The sequence below is a fragment of the Perca flavescens genome, chromosome 18 (genome assembly GCF_004354835.1).
Source record: "Perca flavescens isolate YP-PL-M2 chromosome 18, PFLA_1.0, whole genome shotgun sequence".
NCBI classification, from domain to species: domain Eukaryota; kingdom Metazoa; phylum Chordata; class Actinopteri; order Perciformes; family Percidae; genus Perca; species Perca flavescens.
Window position 1 is genome coordinate 24,084,450 of NC_041348.1, and position 14,970 is coordinate 24,099,419.

Genomic DNA, 14,970 nt, shown 5'->3' on the forward strand with positions numbered 1-14,970 from the left:
TTTCAAGGTGTCACAGACATGCATTCATATACGCTATTAGTACTAGTAGTATTCGTTGTAGTACCATGTACCATATGTTACTATAGCAAACAAATCTACTTAATTATTTGTGAGTTTTACAAAAAAATTTTATTCACAAGAACCTATAAGCTGTTCAAACATTTCATTTATTTCAATACACCTCGAAATTTAATGTAATAGAATGCATGATAGTTACTGAAAACAATAACATGTTTATTTTTGATTGTAAACATTGCAACTGTTTTTTTCATAATTTATTTTAAAATGTGTTTATTTTAATTAAATGTATTTATGTATTTGTATTTAATGGAATAGACCCTCGATGAATGGTAGCCTATTTTATATATCCTGTATTCCTTGACTTGTTATATTGTTTAAACTCGTTGCTTGTTTCCCATTAGAATAATAAAAAAAAAATGTTGACATTCAACTCTGAAATGTAAAATTGATTATTGTCTATACTTCCGTCCACAGATTAAATTATGTATTTTGATCCAAATGAGATTTGGAACCTACAATCGCCATTTTGTTGTAGGACACCATTCAATGTAACACTCATTACGTTCCACTTTGTGGTGTCACATGCTAAACTGTTCGGCCACAGTTGACAGCAATGGAGGTTAGACCGAACAGAGGCAGGGGAGGCAGTTGGAGAAGAGGTGGCCGGGGTGCGAACGACAGCGACAGTTTTGGCGGTGAACCCCGGGGCAGAGGGAGAGGAGGCCGTGGCCGGAGTAAAAGAGACCACTACCGCGGTCGTGGACGTGGGGGAAGCGCCCATGCAGCGGAGTTCCAGCACCGGGTGAGAGAACATGGAAGTTGAGTTCCATAGGCTGCCCCAGTATCCCGCTCTAACATCACCAAACCGCATTGAAAACATTTGTAATTTTGTAGTTGGGTCACCAAGAAAACGCACACAGTTCTTGGACGATGATGTACAACTTAATAGGACCTCCTCTTCAACTCGGCCTAAAAGTGATATTAAAGTCGGTGTAAATGTCCGCTCATTTGCACCAAAAACGTCTAAATATTAAACTTTGTAGATAACCTGAATGCCAAATTCGGCAAAGTGATATGACGTCAACACGTTTGTCAATAGGCTCGTTAGAGATGAGCTGCGCCCATAGACCGTAAAAGAAATGGACCAAGTGATCCCATAGATTTCAACGGAGACCAGTGAAGTGAATTAGAAGCACTGAGCTTGAAGACGTAGATGTGACGTGAGCTACCTGCCTGAAAGTAGCTGTCTTCTGGTAGCTGTGCCAAGAGAAATCTCAATCATTCCAAATCTTGCAGAGACGGAGAGCCTAGGTATATGTAAGGAGAGATAACATAGGCACAGGCTAATTATTGCTAACTAAAATGCTAGTTAACATTAGTAATTAAACTTAAACAGCTAATGTAAGTCAAAACTGCCTGCGAGCTTCTCCTGTACTATACGGTAATTCCTCTACTTAAGACAGTAAGTCGCGTGGTTATGACACAATCGTTAGCCTATTTTTACAAAAACGTCTGCTACGGAGCCGTAACGTGAGAGATACAAGGTAATGGAGCCTTTTATACATTGTCGTGTTTTTTTAATAAATAAAACAAATAGAGTCTTAAAACGCTTCAGATGTAAAGTTATTCGCTGTCAAAGTGACGTCAAAATGAATGACAGTCAATGGAATGCTAACGGCGGGTGATCGCTTGTTAGCATCAAAATGGCGCCATAGGAGGTACACGTTGTGGAGAGAGGCTTACCCCCTTGGCTGCGCCTCGCCTGTAAAGTGGACGAGAGCAGGCGGCAGCACCGCCGTTTTCAGCACCCATCAGGCTGAACAGGAAGTCCCATAAGCACTCACATCCTGTTAGGTCCGATTTTAATAAAATGTTATCAGACCCATAAATCGGCTTGTACACCGTCTCCAGTTGTTTTTATTATGACAGAGTAGCTGTCAAAATGCTCTACATGCTACCTGTTGCCGATTTTAATTAACAACACACTGTAGATAATCCGTAATCTGAACGGATTTAGTCTCTTTGATTTCTAAATGTAACTATCAGCCACACAACATGTGTTCTGTACAGAATAAGCCTTTAAATCAGACAAATAGCAATCAAAATCCTTCTAATTTTATAAACAATAAAAAGTTCATATAAAACGTCATCATGCTGAGTCGATTCTGAACCAATCAGCTGTTAGATCAGTTGAGAGGCAGGTGTTTCCCAGCATGCCCCGGGTCCGCCTGGGTTGATTCTGAACCAATCAGCTGTTAGATCAGCTGAGAGGCAGGTGTTTCCCAGCATGCCCCGGGTCCGCCTGGGTCTTGCAGTCGGTGAAAAGCAACTTTGCTGCCTGCGTCTCAAACCCATGGATCTATTAAGAGAACCTGCGGCCGCCTTGATCTCGTGAAGTTCTCGTTGCCCACGTGTGCATGACGTCAGAGCAAGTCGGGATCAAGTCGGACACAAATCTAACCGGCACGCGTTGGGCGGCGATCGCAGGTGATCGATTCTGCGCAGACCTGGCTCATCTCGAACGAGCCTAATGTGTGACTTTTTTTCCCACACAATCTATCATAGCGATAGCATTTGTAGAGTTGTGAGTCATATTCAACATAATTAGCCACAGTTCACTGGTTAATGGCTGTGCATTAGAGAAGTGGATATGTGTCAGCATAATCACTCCACCCCTTTACTGTAACTTACATGCATAATGCACACAATGTCATCCTGTCAGCATGTATAGATTTATTAGACTGATAGTGATCAAGCTCTTGAAATATCTTCCACACTGTCGGATATGTCACTAGAGAGTTCAGCTTCATTTCCACTGGGTTGTTTGTCAGTTGATGCTCCTGCCATGGTAACCGGTACAGAATTAAAAGGGAAACAATAGAGGCTCTGTAATGATTGCTGTCAAACAACTCTCCTTTGGTACATAGGGGCTCCTTGATTGCAATCATGAACAAAATCTCCTTTGATGGATACATAGCATAGTGCCACAGAGTTATGACACAGCACCAGAATAACTGAGCATGCTTTGTCCCTAACTCAACTGCACATTTCCATGACAACCTTAGTAAAGGTTTGTGCAGCTATGTCACAGAGCAGCAAGAAATCTATGACGCAGACAAATTTAAATGAGTTCAGTTTTGGATTGTTCGTTGTCATACACTGCGGCATGTCTATTACCTTGACCCTTTTTGTTAGGCTTAGCTACCAATCACGAATAGGAGCTATGTGTTAGTGACCACTTAACAAAACGCTCTTTTGAATTATACTTTGTGGAGCACTGTCAGATGAAGTGGAAAAATCTTTAATCACAGTACCCAAGACTAGCTGGCATTATACATACATTTTACATGTCTTAATGACTTTTTCACACAATCTGCCATTTCTGTATGTTGTGATCTACACCAGCTGAATTACACCAAAGAATTTAATATCAAAATGCAGTTTGTTTTATTTCTGGAAAGATGGTGTATTTCAGAGGTTATGTAATTGTGTGCCAGTTGGTGCACACACATTTCACAACCAACAATTCTGGTGGGAACATGGTACAGGAAAAGGAAGATGTAGAATTACCTGCACATTGTCTCCTCAGGATTGTGAAAGACAATTTTTGGTCACATTAATGTAGGATAAAAAAATGTAGACCTGCAATGTCTTTTTTGCAGATCATTGCACCTGCAAAATGTTGTTTATGTGTGCCCCCTGATAATTGCAAGAAGGTACGGTAGTACTTTTATGTGTAATGTTCGAGGGCTGCAACTAACGATTATTTTCATAATTGATTAATCTGCAGATTATTTTCTCGATTATACGTTGAGTCTATAAAATGTATATCTCAAGGATGGCTTCTTTTAAATGGCTTATGCTTTTTCTGACAGCAACAGTCCAAAATTAAATTATATTCAGTTTGTAATGATACAAAACAGAGAAAAGCAGCAAATCCTCAGATCTAAGGAGCTGGAACCAGTTAATTTTTTTGACATTTCTGCTTGAAAAGTAAAACGCCAATTATTAATATAGTCGATTGACTAATCGTACCAGTCAGCTCTACAGTGTTCTTCTCTTAATTTGATTGTGGTCAAAGGCATTTTGAACTGTGGAACACTTTAAAAAGTCTGTCCTATCTAGGGTTGGGTATCGTTTTTTTTTTTTGTTCTTATTCGTTACTACCGTTTACGTTTGAACCGGTGCCCTATTGGCACCACGTTTCGGTACCCAACCCTAATCCTATACATGTGTCCCACCCTACCATCTTGTTTCTTGGGAAATTATTGAGTTATGGGTTAGGTTTGCAAAATTCCGGGAATTTTCAAAGTTGGAAACTTTCCATGGGAATTAACAGGAATAAATGGGAATTAATTATGTAGTTGAAAAAAACCATATCTTGCAGCATAATCTTGGTTAAAACAACCGGATTTAATGCAACTTGAGTTGAATGTCCTCCCTATATTCGTCAATGACATGCAAGCACGCAGTAATCAGCATATGCTACTACATACTTGCCAACATTTAGTTTTTAAAATACGGGAGTTTATTTTATTTATTTATTTATTTTGGGAGGGGGGGGTGGGGGGTAATACATAACCCATTGCTATTTACTTATGTGTGTTAATTGTATAGCCCACTTGTTCTTGATAGGCTGGAAACAATAGACGGCGCTGATGGTTACCTTAGCACGCATATAACCATAACCATAGTAAATCAAAGGCAGCATGCTAGCTACCTTCATATGTTAAGCTAAAGGTCAATGGTTTGGGCTGCTACTTTGCCTACCGCAGGGCTATTGAGGCCACACCCGCTGCACAGGTCATTTCTAGAATCCAACATTCAGCAGCAGATTGAAGACAGATTGAAGACAGTACTGCATTTGAGCCCAAGGACTACATCCCATCCAAATTCCCATAATTTCCAATAATTCCCATGAAAGTTTCCAAATTGGAATGTTTCCAAAATTCCCGAGCTAAACTTTCCATGGAAGGTTTCTGGAAATTTATCGGAAAATTTCCGCCCCTTTGCAACCCTAATCATGGTTACCTAGTAATCACTTTACCTTACTGATGCTCCATGTAAACTAAACTGGTTCAATTAGCTTGATGGATTAAAGCTAAAGGCATCAGTATGCAACAAAACAAAGTGCTTTGAACTTCTTCAGTCACTTTTCATAAATACAATTGTCCAGAAGTGTGCACCATTATTCCCATTTGTAACTTGAATCACAGATTTCTCCTTGTTCTCTTTTAGGATCAAGATGAAGGGGACAACTTTCAGGGGGAAGGCGACCGGATGGAGGTGTTCTCCAGGAGGAAACTGGAGTCAAACTGGGACCGTTATGAGGTGTCAGAGAGGCCGGAGCCTGATGATGACGACACGCCCACACAGAGAGGAACAGACTACCATGTCCTGTTGGGGTCAGCAGGTAACATCTGTTTACTTTGCCAACCACACCTGTAGTGGTCAGTCAGCCATTAGCAGGAGAGACAGGTCAGGCATCTGAGCTTCCCAAAATATTTAAATATTCCTATAATGCTTAGTTTTTTGACATATATATGACCTACTCAACAAAGAAAAAATAAGGTAAATTCAAGGCAACACAAGGTGAGTAATTGATATACAAATGATAATTTTGAGGGTGAAATATTTCTTTAAGTGACAAATTCTCAGTCCATTCTATTTGCTGCTCCACCATCTTGCTTAAAGGTCCCATGGCATGAAAATTTCACTTTATGAGGTTTTTTAGCTTTAATATGCATTCCCCCAACCTGCCTCTGGTCCCCCAGTGGCTTGAAATGGCGATACAGTAGGTGTAAACCGAGCCCTGGGTATCCTGCTCTGCCTTTTGAGAAAATGAAAGCTCAGATGGGCCGATCTGGAATCTTCTCCTTATGAGGTCATGAGGAGCAAGGTTACCTCCCCTTTGTCTGCTTTGCCCGCCCTAAGAATTTGGCCCACCCATGAGAGAGAGACATCGTAGCTTTCAAACGAGCAAAGTGGCAGTTGGTCAAGGCCACACCCCCACCATCTACCTTGCCCCCCTCTCTCCTCCTCAGTAGCTACAGACACAGAATTGACACATCCTAAGGAAAGTTCATTGTGGGACTGGCTCTAGTGGCTGTAATTCTGCACTATGGCTGAATTTCAGGTAAGAGACTTCAGACAAGAATTAGGGAACCACTAAGGTCTATATAAAAGCATCCAAAGAGCACCATGTCATGGGACCTTTTAAGATTTTTTTTTTTTTTTTTGTAATAATGATCAAGCCATCATTGGATTGTAGGAAAAGTACAAGTGTATTAAACTTTTGTGTTGACTTTTAATTTGTGTATTAGCCTTCTCCTGGGATAACGACATGGAAAATTCACTCTGTGTCAAATACTCCACTGAGTCTAATTGTACTATTTTGAAGTTGTCTCTGTATCCTAATTAGTTAAAAAGGAAATGTGTGTGTGAGTTGGACACAGCTGTCAGACAGCTGCATAGAAAAATCCTTGTTGGTCTTTGTTTGCTAATTTCATCCTTAGTGGTCCGTGTTTTAGCCCCCTGGGCTCTTGACAGTCCCATGCCTGTTTCTGTTGATATTTCATCTCCCAAAGGAACACAAGTAGAAATCTCAGTGCTCTCTTATTAGGGCAGAGCTTGAGATTTTATTTTTATATTTATATATGACTAATTCATAGATAACAGGCCGAATGTGTCACATTTAGCTCACTTTTCAAAGCTCCCAAGCGTGCAGTAATTTAGCAATATTGCTCTGGCTGTTGGCTTTCTAGCGTTGCACTTCACTGTATTATTTAAAATTCTAGGAATTTTTGATTTTATATTGTCTAGTGTTGTTGCATTTGAATTTTATAAATCAACAGGATGTGATTTGGGTATTAAGATGCCATTATTCAAATTAGGGTTACACCAACACATTGACCTTGTCTTAATTAACAAACATCAACCACCAGTCCTTTTGTGCTCAAATTATTCGGTTTCTTTTTTTACAACGATGGCATGTAAATGAACTCGAAAGCATGTAAATGAGATTTTCCTTTCTTGCACACTTTCAGAGTCTTGGAGTTATAGAAATATAATACAATTCTGGGAGGGACACTATAATTATACAAATTGTATACCAGTAAAATGAATACATCTACAAGATATATCTTTAAAATATTGTTTTAATTATCAACCTTTAGGGACAACCCACATTTGTCAAGCTTATTAGTTAAGCATTTCTGATAGATGTGAAAAGTTACATAGGCCATATTTGGACCAAATGTATTGAATTCAACATGTTGTTATACTCGCTGAGCAAGTATGGTACAGTAAATTATTCAGCGTAAAGTCTGATCAGATTTTTTTAAACGGCCATGTTTGATGGTTATCTATCTATCTATCTATCTAGCTATCTGTTATTTTAGCAGTAAGTTATGATGCCATTTTTAACACAGGATGAGTGTTTAAGTAGCTAACTGTTTATAGGATAGGATTATTGTTTTTTTTTCTCACGCCATTGGAGAGTTAGAGTGTTGCATCGCCGTGTCTCTCTCCCCTTCCCTTATAGCGTAAATGCCAAAGGTGCTCCTGTGAGTTGTTTGACTCGAATCTCTCGTCTCTGTGTTTTGCCCACATTGTCAGATTAGTCATGCCGTACAGCAAGAGGCTGCCGCTCTCTAGAGGATACTTAATTGTAAGTGGGAGTTGAAGCTTTCAAGAGTCGTTTTTTTGGCCAATTAAGGTTGCCGTGAAATCAGGAATCTGCCACAGAAACCTCCCGTTTTCTCTTGGCTTAAGTTATTAAGAGTACTTCTTATTAGAATACTTCTTATTCTGGAGCTTATTTCTCTGTCACTTATTGTATCCAAGGTGTTGAGATGTTGAGTATTCTGGTTGGCAAGTATGTGCAGAATGTGCAGGTCAAAAGAATGTGCAGATGTTATGTATTTTAGGATAGAAATGGCTTAGAGCAGTGCTCCTCGACCTTTTGTAATGTATCTTACGAGATTCAGAATCCCAGAGCAGAGAGGTCGAGAGCAGTGCTTTATCCACAGTCTGTTGGAGGCGTTAGATGTGAGTGAGATTAAGGGCTGATTTTGCAACATTTTAGTATCAAATAAATACAATAAGCAGTATGCCATAATCTAAATACAGGGATGCTGCCTGCCATAAGAAACCACTGATGAAGACTCAAAGAGACTGATAATGTTGCCGTCCACTGTTGTCAGAGCTGAGCACATATGAACAACCTAAAACAAAACTGTTTTAAATATATATCTGCGTGGGTGGAGATTGTTTTGTACTACCTGACATTAAGGGGCAGAAAGCATAGAAGTTTTGTTAAAGTAAGACCATGTAACTTTTGAAAGAATTTTTTTTTTTTTTTTTTTTAGAGCTGAAACAGTTCGTTGATAAATTGATTAACCGAATATTAATCTGCAACAATGTTGATAATCGTTTTACAAATCTTTCAAGCCAAACTTGTTCCAGCTTCTCAGATGTGTAAATTGCAGCTTTTCTTTGTTTTCCATGAAAGTAAACTGAAAATCTCTGGGGTTTTGGACTGTCAGCAAGATCAAACAAGGAATGAGGGAAACTTCGTTGTTTTTCAACCTGGACCCTATTTTCATATGTTTCTGTGTCTAAGTGACTGATGGGAACAACAATCTTTGACATTGGTCCAGTATTAAGCAAGATGGCTGCAGTCTGCAGTCAGCAAAACAAGCTAATCAATTAGGCAATTGCACACCTTCAATTTACGTCCACAAAAGTGCTTGTTTTGCCACCGACAGGGTCAGATAATTATTCTAAGTGTCTGACAACATTATGGAAAGGATTTCTAAGGAGGTCAACCTTTCTGTTAAAGAGTAAGATCTTTTTTTCTTTTTAAACATAAAAGCATCTGTGAAATTGCTATCGCTATAGCCACCAGACTATCTAAATAAACAGTAATTTTATCATTGTAAAATACACTGCATTCAAAGTTGACGGACACAAAATAAAACTATGAAAAGCTGTTTTGGTTTGTCTTTTCACTTTTCCAACAATCGCAACTCTTTTGGTTGAAATAAACACAGTTTACTGATTACATGTGAAAATATGCTGGCTCTATACATGCTAAAAGTATTACTCTTTTGAGTCTGATGGGTTTAGCAATAACGATCTCTGAACTATTTCGGGTGAAACAAAGAGGATTTTACTCGTATTTATTTTTTTAAAGGGCTATCTCTGTAAAGATCCTTTCCATAATGTTGTCAAACACTTAAAATGATAATCTGCGGCAAAATTTCAGTGGCAAAATCTGCACTTTCAGTGGACCAAATTAACGATGCACATTTGACCCATAGGGTTACATTGCAGCCTAGTTCGCGCCTGCTGGTCACAGCATTCTCACTCAATACTGGATTGTTGGTCCCATCAGTCACTTACACACAAAAACATAGGAAAATAGGGTCCAGGTTGAAAAAAATCTAAGTTATCCTTTTAGGAAATTGTGATGCACATTTTTTTATTAACATCACATTAATTGAATGAATCGATGACGTTAAGAAGTCTTAAAGGTGCTCAGCTGAAGTGGAAATTTTGACATCTACTAGGTAAGGGTGGGAATCAGGCCCCACGATACAAAATTATCAAGTTTTTTTATGTCACGATACAATATTATTGAATTTTTAAACAAATTAACATATTCTGGAATATATTGCAATTTATTATCTTTATTCCAACTTCAAATTTTGTCCCCAAATGAAAACTTTACCAACATTGTTCATCTCACTTCAGTTTTGACTGAAAAAGCAATTGATTTTATTTTTCTAGTACCAAAAAGTTAAAAATTCTCATGTGCAATTTATATAATAAAAAGTTATACCTGGCGTCCGTGTATCGATACTGTGTTGCCACGGAAAATATTGCGATACTATGTATCAATTTGAAGTTCTTTATCTGATATGATCGAGAGCCCCAGAACAGCTTCTTAATGAAAGTTGAGATGAGATTGTTTTTTTCAGCATTTCAAATGATAATAATCCTAAATTTGGAAATGTAGATAAATGTGACATGTTAAAGATTTAATAGTTATAACAAATATTATTAGAATATAGAATATACAGTACAGGCCAAAAGTTTGGACACACCTTCTCATTCAATGTGTTTCTTTATTTTCATGACTATTTACATTGTAGATTCTCACTGAAGGCATCAAAACTATGAATGAACACATATGGAATTATGAACTTAACAAAAAAGTGTAAAATAACTGAAAACATGTCTTATATTTTAGATTCTTCAAAGTAGCCACCCTTTGCTTTTTTTGATAACTCTGCAAACCCTTGGTGTTCTCTCAATGAGCTTCATGAGGTAGTCACCTGAAATGGTTTTACCTTCACAGGTGTGCCTTGTCAGGGTTAATTAGTGGAATTATTTCCCTTATTAATAAAAAAAGCAAAGGGTGGCTACTTTGAAGAATGTAAAATATAAGACATGTTTTCAGTTATTTCACAATTTTTTGTTAAGTACATAATTCCACATTGGTTCATTCATAGTTTTGATGCCTTCAGTGAGAATCTACAATGTAAATAGTCATGAAAATAAAAAGGAAACGCATTGAATGAGAAGGGGTGTCCAAACTTTTGGCCTGTACTGTATATTAGAAGTTGATCAAATCTTTTGATCAACTTCTAATTATCAAATTAAAGCTTCAGGAAATGCGTGTTCATTTTGTTTTGGTGTATTGTCTTTTCACATAATAACTTTTTCTTTGCCCCGGCACATTCTGCTGCTGTTGATTAATAATTAATATACAAAATATAATCAACGAAAAACATTCCGATGTAGTATTATAGATTAAAATAAGAATTCAGTGATTCCCCGGTGAAAAAATAACAAGCTACTCAGCAGTATATTAAGTGATTAAAATTACCTCCACCTTTACCAGCTGCAGCATTATAGTGACGGACACACACATGCATCAATAATCCTAATCCTAATGTATTGCATAATGAGTATTTTTTACTTTTGGTACTTTAAGTATATTCTGACGATAATACTTTGAATCCATGACTTTTACTCGTGACGGAGAATTTCTACACTGTAGTATGCTTCTTTTGTTTCTTTGTTAAAGATCTGAGTACTTCTTCCATCACTATATTGCTGCAGTCCATACATCCCACTCCTTTCATTCTTACTTTCTACCTAAGATGTTCTGGTGCAGAACCTGTCACTGCTGTTTATATAATCCCCATTTATATAACCTCAGTTTGCTTATATTTCCATTTGACTTTTTCTTTTGTTTAATGTATCCAAATGCATTTGCTGCTGCAGTGATCTCAAAAAGATTGTCAAAGTTTTGATTTGATTTCTTCATGTATTAATTAATCCATACGATACAAATGAATGCACAAAACTGAAAAATCAAACACGAGGTCTATAAAGACTTCTGCCTTTTTTGCCTCGACGATCTATCTAAAATATATAATGAAGTCATCAGGACATACATTGGCTGACTTTCTACTTGCAAAGGCTCTATTGAAAGCTCAACTGTACTCGGTGTGATTTGTAAAAATGGAGCCCGACAGGGTATTATGTAAACAGACGTTTGATTTGACTTGAAGGTCATGTTGATTTCTGTTTGTATTGTAGCCTCGTGGATGGCTATTACAAAGCCCTACTCTTAGCATTCATGTGTTTTGATTGAGTCTGATTGCACCTTCTAATCATACGTTGAGATTCACAGTGTGAGGATGCAGTAGACCCATTTCATAACTTCCAGACTGAGGTTGCTTTACAAGGATGAAACCTTGGCGCTTTTGATATTCAAAATATTCCGCGACTAGGGCTTTTAGAAGCTGCTTTTGTGTCGCAATTGTTTTTATCAGAGAGAAACTTTTATGAAAGGCGGGTGTATTGAGTGAATTAAAACACATCGAGTTGTTATCAAGCCTTCCGGAATCACTGGCAGTAGACTGTTGTGTAACCGCAGGGTGATTTTATTTTGTCAGGTCTTGTGTCAGTTCTCGCATTGTTGGGGGTTGATTGTGCTGTTGCTATGCACACATGGTGCAATTGCCTTGTTCTGTGTGTGTGTGTGTCCATGTGTCTGCAAGACTGGGGGGATTTGCTGGGCAGTTATTTACATCCTTAGACGGTCATCTATCTGTACACATTAACATAAGGATCAATCCTCCTCCCCTGCAGCCGTAGTTTACAAAAGTCGCTAATGGGCACCTATCAAGGCTCAATCATAATGAGACAAAAGGAAATCACATTACAGCTTCAGTGATACAGCTAACTAGATTGACAAACACAAGGACGTTTTCCTAACCGAGATGAATAGTCCCAATCATGCCATTAATTTATATGTTCCGGTGACGTTATGGATACTTGATTAGCCTTTGAGACTGGAGGAGACTGGCGTCAAAGCAGAGGAATGAGGCTGTTTATGTACGGTCTGCTTGGCAAAAATAGGAAACAAAGCATTACAGGTTGTTCGTTTCCCTGCAATTGATGATTATGATGAAGCCAGTAGAGGATGGCGTGAGGCCAAATAAAGCAGCAGGTGGATCATAGACACTCCACTCATCCCACAGAACAGTCTACCCACTTTAATCCTTAAATACCTGTTCCATTGTTTGAGTGTCAAATATGTTAACATATGAGGGTTCGTTTCAGGGCTGCCGTTATTTTTATTATCAGTTTAAGGGCAAATTAACGTCTTAATGAATTCCCCCAATTAATGTCAGGAAATTGTAAAAATAAATGCACAAGCTCCCCAGAGTTGTGGGTCACGTTTTCAGATCGCTTCTTTTGACTGACCAACATTCAAAAACCCTAAAATATATTCAAATTACAATTAGGGCTGAAATTCTTCTATCTTGATATAGGTTAATTTCATATTTCGATAATCATGTATATCACAATATGACATGTTTTCTGCTAATTCAATAAAAGTGTCGTCAAAATGATGTAAATGTTGCTGCAACGCAGCCCAGCCCTATTTACAATCATAAAATAGGGTATCAAATTAGTGCTGCAACTATAACTAATTATTTCCATTATCGATTCTTCTGCTATTTATTTTCTCAATTAAAAATAAATTTTTGTTTTGTGTTATTACAGAAAATAGTCAAAAGATAAGCCCCATAGTCTCCCAGAGCTGAAGATGATGTCAAATTGCTTGTTTTGTCCAATTTACTGCCCAAATCAAACAATATCCACTTTACTATGGAGCTGCAACAATTAAATCAAAAGAAAATGAATCGACAACTATTTAGTAATCATTTAAGTAATTTTGTAACGCAAAAATGCCAAACATTCGCTTTAAGGGTTCCAGCTTCTCAAATATGAGAATTTGCTGCTTTTCATGGTGTAACATTTTAGTAAAATGATACATTTGTGTTAAAAAATGTGTTTGTGTGTTTGTGTGTGTATATATATATATATATTACAGTTGTCGAACAAGACATTTCATGACATCACCATCATCCAGGATAGTGATAAGCAATGGATCCAATGAAATAATCAGCAAATTAATTGATGAAAACAATCGTCGGTGCAGTAAAGCAGCAAATCTTAACATTTTACAAGCTAGAGTTAGTTATTAGTGATTTTTTTTTTTTTAGCATTTCTTCTTAAAGAATTACTAAAATAATGAATTATTGAAATAGTTGGATATTAATTTGCCGGCCATCAACTAATTGCTCGTTTAAGCTCTAGTTCTGTTTTTGGAAAAAGCTCATACTGTTCATAGTGTTGGGATGCCAGTAATGTGACTTTTCATCCCAATGGTTTTTTTATGATACCTTAAATCAAATCCTCTTACTCCTCGTACCTTCCACGAGTAAAAAATAAACACAGAAGACGTCTACACGCTCATAGCCAAACTTATTGAAGTATATGTAATATTCAGGATCAATTTAATAACATTTATGGGTGTCAAAGGTGACTGTTTTAAACCGACATTGTACAAAATGTACTGTAGAGCTGCGAGTCTCAACTATGAAAGCACTGGTGACAACTGATGAACCCCAGCACTTGTTCCATGATTCATTAATGTAGTAACTCAGGCTACATTTGCTATTCAGTAATCACCATTTTACAACGTTAGAATTTATAATATGATTTGACTGAACCGTAAGTTGACAGCTGCTCCTGTGTGCTGTTAATTTCCTGCCATAATAGCCACATCAAACAGAATATATACTCACCTTCTATGGCTCTGACAAAACACGATCCTCCAGTGTTAAATTGGCGTTTGGCCAGGTCTTTGATAGGCTGTTTTTGCTTTTACTCCTTTTTCAGCCTGGCAGAGTTCTTCTCTTCTCTCTATGTCTTTCTCAGCTCTGTTCGTCTTCTCTAGCTCTCTTTTTCACAGTGTTGGCTTCACACCTTCCCTCGCTGGCTCGCTCTTCCCCTCCCCTGTTTCCTCTCGTTGACTTTTTTCCCTCTGTGCTCCTCTCTCCAACGAGGTGAAAAACACACTTGTCAAATACAGATAAGTCATCACACAGTCTCTCATCCTCATCAGTTGCTAAGTACGAGGTGCTTTGATGCAAACAAGTTTTTCAGCATCGTCGTGTGTAGTGCTGTATAGCTCCTGAGCGGTCCGGTTTCTTTCTGAGACAAGATGGTAAATGCAACAGCTGTTCAGCATCAATGTCCATGTGACAGCACAGCTTAGGTGCCTCGTTGGCGCTGTTAAGACCTTTTTCACAGAAGGGTGAATTACTGGAAACTGCTCCTGGTCCTCAGCAGTGATAATCAAGTGGAGATCTCATAAATGCCTTTATTTTGTCTTTATGGAAATTGACTTAAAGCCACAGTTTCTAACTCATTCTGCAAAATTCCAGCAACTCCACTGGCAAGGTAAGCAGAGAAAAGCTTTTTTAATCCTCAAGGATGCACAGCTTGAATTACTTTTTGTCTTCTACCAAGCTTCTGCTTGCCACATCTGATAAAGCTGCTCCGATGCACGCTGCG

At 38.0% G+C, this 14,970-nt stretch overlaps 1 protein-coding gene across 1 annotated transcript in view; it reads left to right on the plus strand.

The window, feature by feature from the left end:
* The first annotated feature begins 551 nt into the window (after nt 1–551).
* aven (apoptosis, caspase activation inhibitor) overlaps nt 552–14,970 on the plus strand; it is a 45,746-nt gene continuing 31,327 nt past the window's right edge. Inside the window, exons 1-2 of the mRNA XM_028604545.1 lie at nt 552–823; nt 5,260–5,434. Coding sequence (XP_028460346.1) covers nt 635–823; nt 5,260–5,434 — 364 coding nt within the window. The 5' untranslated portion in view covers nt 552–634. The remainder of the gene's footprint in view (nt 824–5,259; nt 5,435–14,970) is intronic.